This window comes from Aedes albopictus, chromosome 3, assembly GCF_035046485.1.
Source record: "Aedes albopictus strain Foshan chromosome 3, AalbF5, whole genome shotgun sequence".
NCBI classification, from domain to species: Eukaryota; Metazoa; Arthropoda; class Insecta; order Diptera; family Culicidae; genus Aedes; species Aedes albopictus.
Genome location: NC_085138.1, coordinates 134,814,118 through 134,827,383, shown reverse-complemented (window position 1 = coordinate 134,827,383; position 13,266 = coordinate 134,814,118). Strand labels below are relative to the sequence as shown.

At 44.4% G+C, this 13,266-nt stretch overlaps 1 protein-coding gene across 2 annotated transcripts in view; it reads left to right on the top strand.

Moving 5' to 3' along the window:
- The window catches only part of LOC109408491 (furin-like protease 2), a 1,190,934-nt gene that overhangs the window by 1,077,624 nt on the left and 100,044 nt on the right, over nt 1–13,266 (top strand). For both annotated transcript variants that reach the window (XM_062857325.1, XM_062857326.1), the window contains exons 6-9: nt 1,321–1,480; nt 10,022–10,325; nt 10,391–11,563; nt 11,661–11,848. In XM_062857325.1, coding sequence (XP_062713309.1) covers nt 1,321–1,480; nt 10,022–10,325; nt 10,391–11,563; nt 11,661–11,848 — 1,825 coding nt within the window. The remainder of the gene's footprint in view (nt 1–1,320; nt 1,481–10,021; nt 10,326–10,390; nt 11,564–11,660; nt 11,849–13,266) is intronic.

Here is a 13,266-nt window from a genome sequence, read left to right as displayed (position 1 = left end):
ATGTGAAGTAGGTACCTACCGACCGACATATGTACATGCAAGTGGAAAACTTCTAACAAACTGTAAAGGAGCGCTCGTGGGCGGGAACGGCACCGCACCCGGCAGCTTGTGTGGATGTCACCGGTTGCGTCCCGATCTCGACTCTTGAGGGACGACGGCGACGACGACTACGGCGACGATACCCCGGTAAGCCGATTGTTTGTTCTCGTAATGTTGTTTAGAAGCACTGCAAAACGAGTGGCAAAAATCCGAGGAAAAGCTTGCAGCTTTGATGGCGATGATGATGCTTCAATTTGTTTTATGATGAGAGCTGGCGTTGAGATTTGTTCAAAGTTTTCGGGAACTGAGGGGATTTTGCATCCGTGCAGTGGTGTGAATAAAATAAATTGTGGACGTTGAGTGGACTCGAGCGTTGTCTTTTCATATGGAAAAGTCGCATACATTGGGTTCTGATATGTACTCGAGAAACATATCTGGAGCATTAGCGTATCTTGCTCTTGAGATACCTTTTTCATCAACCTAGAGATTTTTTTTAGAATTTTGCAGAAGTTTTCCAAAAGATACGGGAAAGCACATGCTGTTTACATATTTTGTTAAAAAATGTCAAGAACAGAGGCACTTTAATCTAAAGCAAGCTGTTTCCTGTCACTTATACATAATTCCAAAGTAGCGATAAAGATAGGCGTGGCCGGGAGTAGTGACAATCATGCTATAGAAGTTTTTTTTTCAAGATTGAATTATGGTTCATTTCTCAACCTTGTTCTTGAAAGCAGTTTGAACAATATTACAATAAGGCACATGAATGTTGTTAGTCTCCAAACTATGTAGTATACTGCTAACGCTAGAGCAATTTTTATGCCACCCCAAGTGAATGAAATATCCCATTTTTAAATTATGCCTTTCATAATACACACAGAACTATTGTTGAATACTTCATTGTTCAAAAAGGATTTACCGTCATCACTGCATCATTTGCATCATATTCAATTGAATCGTTTCCATTATATATGATGGAATGAATCCATTCAATCTCAATTCCACCCTTCAATGACATCTACATATGTTACAATGATATGCGATACCTCATGCCTATATTTCCACCACATTGGTCAACTGTGAATAGATAGCAACGGCTATTCGAAACATGAATGATTCTGTATACTCTTTGTGCTATTTTTTCTTGGTCGTGGCCACGTGCTCGATCGTTACCATTCAATTCCACCCGTGTCATCACTCACTCCATCATTTTTTCCGCATGTAATTTTTGAATTGCTCTTTCCAATTTTTCTCATTTTTACATTTTTTTTTTTCCTATTACAGGACCCGGACGCATCGTACGACATCAACGGGAATGACTCGGATCCGATGCCACGGGACAATGGCGACAATAAGCATGGAACGCGCTGTGCCGGAGAGGTTGCCGCGGTTGCGTTCAACAATTTCTGTGGCGTCGGAGTGGCCTACAATGCCAGTATTGGAGGTAAGAATCTGTGCCTACGACAAATCTGGATTAAACATTGGAAGATTTTTTTTTATTGCAAGAAATAAGCTAGAAAAATTAGAGAGAATCATCCTTATAAACTCTGGAACTTGGCCTGCCTCTCTTCAACTTAGTGTTCTTTGATCACTTCCACAGTTATTGATTGAAGGGCATTCCTAGGTTGGTTTTCACGGCTGGGCTAATGTGACCCATTCGTCTCCAAAGGGTTAAACTTTTAAATTTGTTAAATGAAGTACGTAGATTTTAGGAAAAATAGATATAAAAATGGATTGTTTAGAAGCTGTTAGGACGGCTGACACACGCTCAGAAAACCGTTCTGATAAACGTGAACAAACAAACGCAAATATGAGAACAAGCATATATACACCGTGAACTGGAACTAGTTCCAGCTGTCAATATGGGCGTTCTAGAAAACGTGAAATCTAAATAAAAAGAAAATCGGGTTAAGTACGGTTCCTTTGAATTCCACTAAGAATTTGCATCCTTTGACGGATACGTATTTCGACCTCAACTGTAAGGTCGTCTTCAGTGTCTTGTACTTGACTCGACTGACACTGAAGATGACCTTACAGTTGAGGTCGAAATACGTATCCATCAAAGGATGCAAATTCTTAGTGGAATTCAAAGGAACCGTACTTAACCCGATTTTCTTTTTATTTACAGATATTCCCCTAACAAGCCCAGGTTAATCATCATCGTGAAATCTAGTTCACGGTGTACATTTCTTATTGTTGTTATCGTTGCTATGCATAGTTCCCGTTTGTTCCCGTTGCCGTGATTGGGAGTGCACGTATATCGGAACGGATTTTTTTGCGTGCAGTGACGGTGAGGGGTAATGTTTTGTATTCGGATTTCAAAAATCCCAACTCAACAACTAAAAAAAGGCGGGTTTCGGAATTGCGCATGAAATCGACACATAAATTGTCGCAGATTTCTTTACGATAAGGAGCTAAACCAGCCTAGAGCTGGAAATCTCAATTATAGAGACAAACAAACAAGCTATGAACGTGATGTAAGTACAAATGTCGTCCCAAAACGTTTGAAACAGCAGGAGACCTGGAGATCAACAGTAATTATAGATGACAGTTTCTTGAAATATTTACTTTGCATTACAAGCTACTGATAAAATTGAAAACTAAGCAGAACCATATAAAGTCCAAATAACAATTTTAAAGTTTTTACAAAAAAAATTAAAATTCCGGAAATTTAATTTTTTTGTAAAAATCCTAATGTTTTATGAGAATATTCGAAATACCGGAAAACATTCGTAGACTTTGGAATATTCACTTTTTAATTGAAAATTTAGAAGATGGAAAACCCATCTGGAAGGGCCCATATAGCCGAGGCGGTAAACGCACGGGTATTCAGCATGACCATGCTGAGGGTGACGGGTTCGATTCCCGGTCGGTCCAGGATCTTTTCGTAAAGGAAATTTCCTTGACTTCCTTGGGCATAGAGTATCTTCGTGCCTGCCACACGATATACGCATGCAAAATGGTCATTGGCAGAGGAAGCTCTTAGTTAATAACTGTGGAAGTGCTCATAGAACACTAAGCTGAGAAGCAGGCTTTGACCCAATGAGGACGTTACGCCAAGAAGAGAGTTGGAGAGAAGATGGAAAACCCCTTTGAATGACTTTCTTTTGAAGTCTTTCTCGAAAAGGTAAGACATTGGTATAGAATACATAAAAGGAGTTGAGGAGGCACTAGTTTTAGTAACCATACAAAAACAACTAAAAAATATATTCTGCCTTCAATAATAAGAGTTTGTTCTTTGTGTTTTGGCTCAAGAGCCTGTGGTGCACCTGAGAGATGTTCACGGCGCACCAGGGTGCCGCGGCGCATAGTTTGGGAAGCACTGTCCTAAATAACTACTGTCCGTTAACAAATGTTCAATCTAGCTTCCGTGCTGTTCACAATACAACGTGTACTCTTTTAAAAGTTCATGATGATATTCATAAATCGATTGACATAAAAAGAGATGCCCTCTTGTTGTTAAGTAATTGATTTCTGAAAAGCATTTGCCTGCGTTTCACATTCTAGGCTACTGTGTGGGGTGTGCCAGTCTATAATTTGGACTAGTCTAATGCGCATCCAACTTGCCGTATCGATGTGTCCATTCATAGCACGCACACGTTCAGTCGAGAACAGGAACGCGACGCGTACAGTCAGAAAACTCCGCTGTGCGCTGGGTGATCGTTGGCATAATCTGGAGTTTCACAGCTACTTCAAAAACATTCAGATAAATTCGATTGTTCTAGTCATGCCGGCTACCTTCTACCAAAGCTGTGGCACCACCAATGAACTGGGAACAGGATTTATAGTGTTGGGCAAGATGCGACAACGTGTGATCGGGTGGCAGCCGATCAACGCAAGGATGTGCATGTTGAGAGTTAAGGGCCGTTTCTTCAACTACTGCATCATTAACGTCCACTGCCCACACGAAGACGAGAAAGAAGCGTTCTACGCGCAGTTAGAGCAAACATACGATGGTTGCTCGCCGCGTGACGTGAAAATCGTTGTCGGCGACATGAACGCGCAGGTAGGAAGGGAGGAAATGTACAGACCGGTAATCGGGCGAAACAGCCTGCACGCCGTATCGAATGATAACGGCCAGCGATGCGTAAACTTTGCAGCCTTCCGTGGTATGGTAGTCCGAAGCATCTTCTTCCCCCCGCAAAGATATCCACAAAGCCACCTGGAGATCACCCGACCACCAAACAGAAAACCAAATCGACCACGATCTAATCGACGGTCAATTCTTCTCGGATATAACCAATGTCCGCGCATACCGTAGTGCGAATATAGATTCGGATCACTACTTAGTCGCTGTATGCATGCGCTCAAAACTTTCGACAGTTACCACCACGCGTCGAAGTCGAACGCCGCGGCTCAACATCGAGCAACTTCGTAGCGTAGAAGTGGCTCAAGACTACGCGCAGCAGTTAGCAGTGGCCCTACCAACGGAAGAGCAGCTTGGCGCAGCTACACTTGAAGATGGCTGGAGGGACATCCGATCCGCCATAGGTAGTACCTCGGCTACAGCACTAGGCTTCGCGACTTCGAATCACAGAAACGACTGGTACGACGGCGAATGTGAACAGTTGAAAAACGAGAAGAATGCAGCATGGGCGAGAATGCTGCAACACCGTACGAGAGCGAATGAGGCACGTTACAAACAGGTGCGGAACAGGCAGAGCTCAGTCTTCCGGATGAAGAAGCGCCAGCAGGAAGAACGAGATCGCGAAGCGATGGAAGAGCTGTACCGCGCTAAGGACACACAAAAGTTCTACGAGAAGCTGAACCGCTCGCGCAGAGGCTTTGTGCCACAAGCCGACATGTGCCGAGATAATCACGGGAATGTTCTCACGAGCGAGCGTGATGTGGTCGAGAGGTGGCGGAAACATTACGATGAGCACCTCAATGGCGACGTTGCAAGTACCGAAGGTGGCGTGGTAACAGATCTAGGAGTATGTGCACAGGACGAAAGACTTCCGGCCCTGACCTTCAAGAGATTGAGGAGGAGGTTGGCCGGTTGAAAAACAACAAGGCCGCTGGAGCAGATCAACTACCAAGCGAGCTTCTAAAATACGGTGGAGAAGCACTGGTGAGAGCACTACACTGGGTCATTACCAAGATTTGGGAGGAGGAAGTATTACCGGAGGAATGGATGGAAGGTATCGTGTGTCCCATCTACAAAAAGGGCGACAAGTTCGATTGCGGAAACTACCGCGCGATCACACTACTGAGCGCTGCCTACAAGATACTCTCTCAAATTTTATGCCGCCGTCTATCACCGATTGCAAGAGAGTTCGTGGGGCAATATCAGGCTGGATTTATGGGTGAACGCGCTACAACGGACCAGATGTTCGCCATCCGCCAGATGTTGCAGAAATGCCGCGAATACAACGTGCCCACACATCACTTGTTCATCGATTTCAAATCGGCGTATGATACAATCGATCGAGAACAGCTATGGCAGATTATGCACGAATACGGATTCCTGGATAAACTGATACGGCTGATCAAGGCGACGATGGATCGAGTGATGTGCGTAGTTCGAGTATCAGGGACACTCTCGAGTCCCTTCGAATCTCGCAGAGGGTTACGGCAAGGTGATGGTCTTTCGTGCTTGCTGTTCAACATTGCTTTGGAGGGTGTAATGAGAAGAGCGGGGATAAACACGAGTGGGACGATTTTCACGAAGTCCGTTCAGCTGCTTGGTTTCGCCGATGATATTGATATTATTGCTCGTAAATTTGAGACGATGGCGGAAACGTACATCCGACTAAAGAGTGAAGCCAGGCGAATCGGATTAGTCATTAATGTGTCGAAGACAAAGTACATGATGGCAAAGGGCTCCAGGGAGGAATCACCGCGCCCGCCACCCCGAATTCATATCGACGGTGATGAAATCGAGGCGGTTGAAGAATTCGTGTACTTGGGCTCACTGGTGACCGCCGACAACGACACCAGCAGAGAAATTCAGAGGCGCATTGTGACAGGAAATCGTGCTTACTTTGGACTCCGCAGAACTCTACGATCGAACAAAGTTCGCCGTAACACGAAGTTAACCATCTACAAAACGCTGATTAGACCGGTCGTCCTCTATGGGCACGAAACATGGACCCTACGTGCAGAGGACCAACGCGCCCTTGGAGTTTTCGAACGGAAGGTGTTGCGTACCATCTACGGCGGAGTGCAGATGGAAGACGGGACTTGGAGAAGGCGAATGAACCACGAGCTGCATCAGCTGCTAAGAGAACCAACCATCGTCCATACCGCGAAAATCGGGAGGCTACGGTGGGCGGGTCACTTCATCAGGATGTCGGATAGCAACCCGACTAAAATGGTTCTCGAGAGTCATCCGACCGGTACAAGAAGACGTGGAGCGCAGCGAGCTAGGTGGGTCGACCAAGTGGAGGACGATCTGCGGACCCTACGCAGAGTGCGGAACTGGAGACAAACAGCCATGGACCGAGTGGAATGGAGGCGGCTACTATGTACAGCAGAGGCCACCCCGGCCTTAGCCTGACCGGTAAGGTAAGTAAGTCTAGTCATGCCGAAAACGTGTCTAGCTTTATTCTAATCGTCTCAAAAGTTCCCAAATGAGTCTTAGGACTTTTTTTTAATATCAGTTTATTTGAGATTTTAAACAAGCCAATTCTTCACACAGATTAAAAAAAAAGCCATTTTCCGAAAATCAGCCTGGCAGAACCTCCAAATATTTTTTCTTATAAAAAGCAAATGTTCTACAAGAAATCTTTCCTTTTTCGGCTGAGCACCTCGACTTTTGATTTTTTTTTTTTTTGGGAAGGCCTAGCTAGGGGGCTGTCCATAAACCACGTGGTCATGAGGGGGGGTTCGGCCAATGACCATTTTGTATGGACAAATAAAAAATTTTGTATGGACCAATGACCACGCAGGGGGGGGGGGGGGTTGAAAAGTCCCAAAAAAATGACCACGTGGTTTATGGACAGCCCCTAGGCTATACCTCTTTTTGTATGTTAATATCTTGCTTGTTTCTCTATTTTTTCACTCACCTTTCATAACACAGCGTAACAAAAATTAACTTTTTGTCTGTCTCAAGAGCAAACTTATGTGTCTCCGAAGGATTTAGGGCCGCTGAATCTGAATCCGGGCTCAGATTTGCTCTAACACGTCATAATTTTGAGCTATACCTCAATTAATAGGGCAAAATATGCGATTTTGGGCTTTTTTGACTGCAAGCCATTAAGCAAGGAAATATTTTTTTAAGCAATCAAAAGGTTAATTCGTCAATTAACATCTAAATCAACGACTCATGCAAAATAATTCGTTTTACCAAATCGAATTTGATAGTTTTAAGCGATTTATGTTAGGTACGATATTTCCCATATAAGTCACCCTCCAAAAGTTGCATGCAAGTTTTCATACTAACATAAAATGCTTAAATCTATCAAATTTGATTAGGTAAAACGAAATATTTTGCATGAGTCTTTAATTTAGATGTTAACTGACCAATTAACCAAAAATATTTCCATGCTTAATTGCTTGCAGTCAAAAAAGCCCAAAATCGCATATTTTGTGCTATTATTTGAGGTATAGCTCAAAATTGTGACGTGTTAGAGCAAATCTAAGCCCAGATTCGGATTCAGCGGCCTAAAATCCTTCGGAGACACACAAGTTTGCTCTTGAGACAAAAAAATGTTGCGCTGTGAATTGGATCACGAATCTGCATTTTTGAACCACTGTACATGTGCCTACATCTGATAATCCGTTGGTCATTGTAATCGCAGCGTAGAAGTGTGTGGCTATCGGTGGCGTGGTTAATTGATGGACCACGACTGATTATCTGATCGACCACAATGACGCCGCGGTGGGAATCCGCACTCTCCACTCGTAAACCTGGATTAAGTTCCAAATCCTCTCTGGAGCCACTATGTTGAGTATTGCCAGGTTCACTTGTGTTCACGATGTAAAGCAAGCTTCGCCGCAGGTCTTCTGAAAACCCCTAATGATGTGCGCATTAAGGCTTGAGGAATATGTTCATTGTTGAGGGCAAAGCGCAGATCTTCTCGGAGCTTCACCGTTTACGTGAAACAATCCAGTTTAGGCATCCATTTCTTGCACAACACCGACTCTGTATTCTCTAGTCTCTTCCAAGCCAATTCCTTCACTGTATCCCCTGATTTTGTGCCGATAGCTGTCAGTACTTCTTCGGAGTTGGAAAGGAAGTTGCAAAAGCTCAAAGTCTCCCCTTTAGTGAACGTATGTCCTCTCGTTTACGACTTTTACCGCTTCCTGAACCGCCCAGAATCTTTCCAGGTAGTCGTCACTAAGCTAAGCTCACTACAAATTCGCTGCCCGGAGATGGTACACAAAATTCCCGACTGAAAATCTAAATTCAACCACTATTTCCAACTTGTTTTTGTATGGTCACCCGTAGCGTACATGCAGCGTCTCGATAGCATGAGATACGCTTTTTGACAGCAGAAAAAAATGGAAATTTGATTAAAAATAGAACATAGATTAAGGGCAATCTTTGTTGTTGGTTTTATTGGGAGTAAGAGCAAAAAGAACATAATCAATACCTGACTTTTCTCCAGGTAATTACTAAATCCTAAGTTATGATTTTATAAAATCAAACCAAGGAAAAAATATTACACAGTTTTCTCTAATCTTTAGGACAACATTTTTTTTTCAAATGACTTATATTGTGCTTACTTTGTTTCAAATAACTTAATTACAACTGATTCAGTTATTCCGTATTTAAAAATATGTTCTCCTTGATTTGTTCTAATAATGGTAAAGTTTGTTATTATTGAGTTGTTTTCCGGTACAAAGTCAGTTTTTTATTTTTATTTTTGTTCTTTAACTCTAATTCCCAAAAAAACACATTAACAATAACAAATTCTGCCTTTTAGCTATTTAATTTTAATGCCAAAATGTGATCTTCTTTTGCTATTATCTTCTGCCCGGGATAAATCGATGCGCGATTCTGCTTCACACCTTAACCTCTTCCATGCATTGTTAACAAACACTTTATTTTGCCGTTTTTTTATATTTTTGGGACATTTTTTGGATTTGTACAATATGACTTCGTGGGTGACATGTGTAGTCCATTTATGGGCCAATTTTGTTAATGAAATTTTGACAGGAGGTGGCGTCCTAACACGTGAATATCAATATCATCATTAATATTGGTGTCGTTTCGTAAAATGGCTCATTTCAGTTCTAGAACGTTTGTTTTGTTCTTTTTTTGTAGAAACAAATGAAATCGTTTATTTTCTTAAGCTTTGAGAAAAGTTCCCCGACCACCTCCACCCCTCTTCACCGCTTCTAGCGACCAACCACCGCAATTTAGAAATTGATCATCGTTGTACATCTGTCAATCGCTCGGCGGAAGACTAATGATTGGACCCACGCGCGCACGATGATTCATGGGAAAGAGTTATCTCTGCGGTCTTCTTGGTCGTGGTCAGGGCCGAGAGGGGCGGAGATGAAAGAATCGCTGCACTACTGGCTGGATGGCAGGTTCCGCTTTGTGTTTACAGCACCCAGAACCAGTACCGCAGGCAGAACCATTTGGTTGTTCTTGTCGTCATCGGCTGTCGAGTCGGATGGGTTGGCGCGGCGTGACGCGGCGCTGGCGGCGTTGGTTCGGTGGGGGGAGGCCGCGATGATTAATTGATTCGGAGAAAATTTTCACGTTTGCCGGATAAATAACTAATCGGTTCAGTGAGCCGAATGGCAGCGAGTGGCGTGATGCGCACTCGCCGGGTGATCGATGATGGTGAATTTTGTTTGTACGATTTGAAAGTAGGAAATACACGGGTTTTGGGGATGGTTCGGTGAATTTCTGATTATGTTGTTCGACAAGGATTTTCTCAGCCTTCGATTTCTCTGTGCTTTGATGACCAGCTCAGATGGATCAGGAGGTATTCTAAATTGATTGAACTGAAAATTTTACGCACAAAATAACCATTGATATAATTGTTCTCTCTTTAAATGTATTTTGTTTCTTTTCTTTCCTCCACAGGAGTTCGCATGTTGGACGGAACCGTAAACGATGCCGTGGAAGCCAAAGCTCTGGGTCTGAATCCGGACCACATTCACATCTACAGTGCATCCTGGGGACCGGAAGACGACGGGTCAACCGTGGACGGACCCGGTCCGCTGGCTCGGCGGGCATTCATTTTCGGTGTGACCAGCGGTCGGCAAGGCAAGGGTTCGATCTTCATCTGGGCCTCGGGTAACGGAGGCCGTTACACTGATAGCTGCAACTGCGACGGCTACACCAACTCGATTTTCACTCTTTCGATTTCCAGTGCCACTCAGGGAGGGTGAGTTTGTCTAGTGGGAAATTCAATTGAAACAATTTTAATTTGAATCCGTTTTTGTTCCGTAGTTACAAACCTTGGTACTTGGAGGAATGTTCGTCGACGCTTGCGACGACTTACAGTTCGGGTACACCAGGACACGACAAGAGCGTTGCCACTGTTGACATGGATGGATCGCTTCGACCAGACCGTATTTGTACGGTCGAACATACGGGAACGTCGGCATCAGCTCCATTGGCCGCGGGTATCGCCGCTCTGGCACTTGAAGCCAATCCATCCCTAACTTGGCGAGACATGCAATATCTGGTAGTGTTGACCTCCCGGCCAGAACCACTCGAGAAGGAATCTGGTTGGATTCTGAACGGAGTGAAGAGGAAAGTCAGCCACAAGTTCGGTTACGGTCTGATGGACGCTGGATCGATGGTCAGCCTGGCAGAACAGTGGACGAGCGTGCCTCCGCAGCACATCTGTAAATCACGAGAAATCAACGAAGACCGACCCATTGAGGGATCGGTTGGATACACTCTGCAAACTCACATGGACGTCAACGGCTGCGCCGGAACTGTCAATGAAGTCCGCTTTCTGGAACACGTCCAATGTAAAATCACTCTTCGATTCTTCCCTCGGGGGAACCTTCGCATCCTTCTGACGTCCCCGATGGGAACTACCAGCACTCTGCTATTCGAAAGACCGCGTGATGTCACCAAGTCGAACTTCGACGATTGGCCATTCCTTAGCGTTCACTTCTGGGGTGAGAAGGCCGAGGGTCGATGGACACTGCAAATTCTAAACGGTGGACGTAGACGAGTCAGCCAATCTGGCATTCTCTCCAAGTGGCAGCTTATCTTCTACGGCACCGATTCAAATCCCATCCGGCTGAAGAACGAAGCCCAACGTGGTTCCATCGCCAACTACGGCAATGTGAATCCATTTGTGTTCCCGACAGAAACAGACATCAATCAACCGGCTCTCAGCGGTGCTGGGAACTATTACCAGTCGGACATCTACTCAAACTCGATGAGCTATCCGTTCCTGTTCAGTGGAGCTGGCAGCAGCATCGACAAAACAGTAACCACCCTAAATGGACACAATATCCCAACGGCGCAGCGGGAGAATGTCATGGCCGATTCGAACAACAAACTAGTCGTACTGCACGACTGTGATCCCGAGTGCGACTCGCAGGGATGCTACGGAAAGGGGCCTACTCAATGTGTGGCCTGCAAACACTACCGTCTGGATAAGTAAGTACACCCTCCTGGTCCAGGGGCACGCAACAGTTTCAAGCCACCATTAATCAAACATATCCACACGTTTTTCCCTTCATTTCATCCCGAACAGTACCTGTGTGAGCCGGTGTCCGCCGCGAAGCTTCCCCAACCAGGGTGGCGTTTGCTGGCCGTGCCACGAGTCCTGCGAAACGTGCGCCGGAGCCGGCCAGGATAGTTGTTTGACCTGCGCCCCGGCCCATCTGTACGTTACCGATTTGGCCGTGTGCCTGCAGATCTGCCCGGATGGATACTATGAAAGTGAGTACCTACCTACCTACCTAGTAAATGCACGCACATAGACCTCCGACACCGCAATTGGTTCGATAATTATGTTTCCATAATTTTGCTGTGCGGTGGTAGTCACATCACATGAGTTTGCCACTCGGATGCGCAACGGCAACCGCAACGAATGCAACTGGAAAATTCATCTTAATTAATTGGTTTCGGTTCGCTCATGTATGTTTATGCGCGGTTGCATCGTTTGAGGACTGGGATTGCAGTTTCGACGTGCGATTTCTGTAGGGGTGGCAAAAAATGACAGCAAAACTATTTCATATAAAATGCTATGACACCAAGAAAACACTGCCTGGTGCCAGGGCAAACCAGTGCAATGTGGTTGTCCATCAGCAAATCACATATCACATTCATTACGAATCAACGATTCGGAACACGAAAATTGGTTGGTTGGATATTAAATTTGAACTAGTCCAATTAAATTTACCGTTTATATTGCGAGATAGCAAACAGTCTCTGTGTTCAAAATAATAACTGTTTTGTAGAAACAACTACTCCACATAATTCTGTGTAGAATTCTTTGGAACTTTGAAACCCTAATTAATCTACCTAGCGGTAATGGCGCCTTTCTCATGCCTTCGAAACCCCATTTTAACAAAACTCAAGTGACATGTTGATGATTATCGCACATTCATACGTCTATCAAAAATCTATTTCATGGCATCAGATCATTTAAACTGTTCATAAAAAAAACCATGTTGGATATTCTGGGCATCATTTTTGAACTCCGGACATCTTCTCCAAATATACCCATATTACAAGCCTAAAACTCTATTAAACAGCCGGCATCTTGAATATCTAGCCGCCATCTTGAATTTCGGGTCGACATCGTAGAATTTCTGGTCTCCCAGTGTTGATTTTCGCCCAAAATTCGAAAACCATGTTAAAGGCTACAAAAATCGGCGCAGTTTGATGTGTCGCATGATGGGGCTTGGTTCAATTTTATATACGTATACGGCCAGTTCTACCGGTGGTGCTGGCCAGTGATCAAGAAATGGCCATAACTCCGAAACGCCTTAATCGATCTGGACCATTTTTAATAGTAAACAATGCGGGAAAATTTCGGTTCGCTTCGTGCTGAAATCCAAAAAATCGGTTAATAGGAAATTCCTTAAAAGTGAGTACCTTTTTTTGTACACAGACATACATACATACACACATACATATACACGGCGGTCCTAGCTTACCCCGATATGTTCAGGATGGTGATGCAGAAATGTTTGGAAGAAGGTCACTTTCCAGACATATGGAAGGTACAGAAACTGGTTTTACTGCCAAAGCCAGGAAAACCGCCGGGGGATCCAGCATCGTATAGGCCGATATGCCTGCTGGACACACTTGATGCTAGAGAAGGTCATCCTTAACAGGCTGGTGCCGTTCAC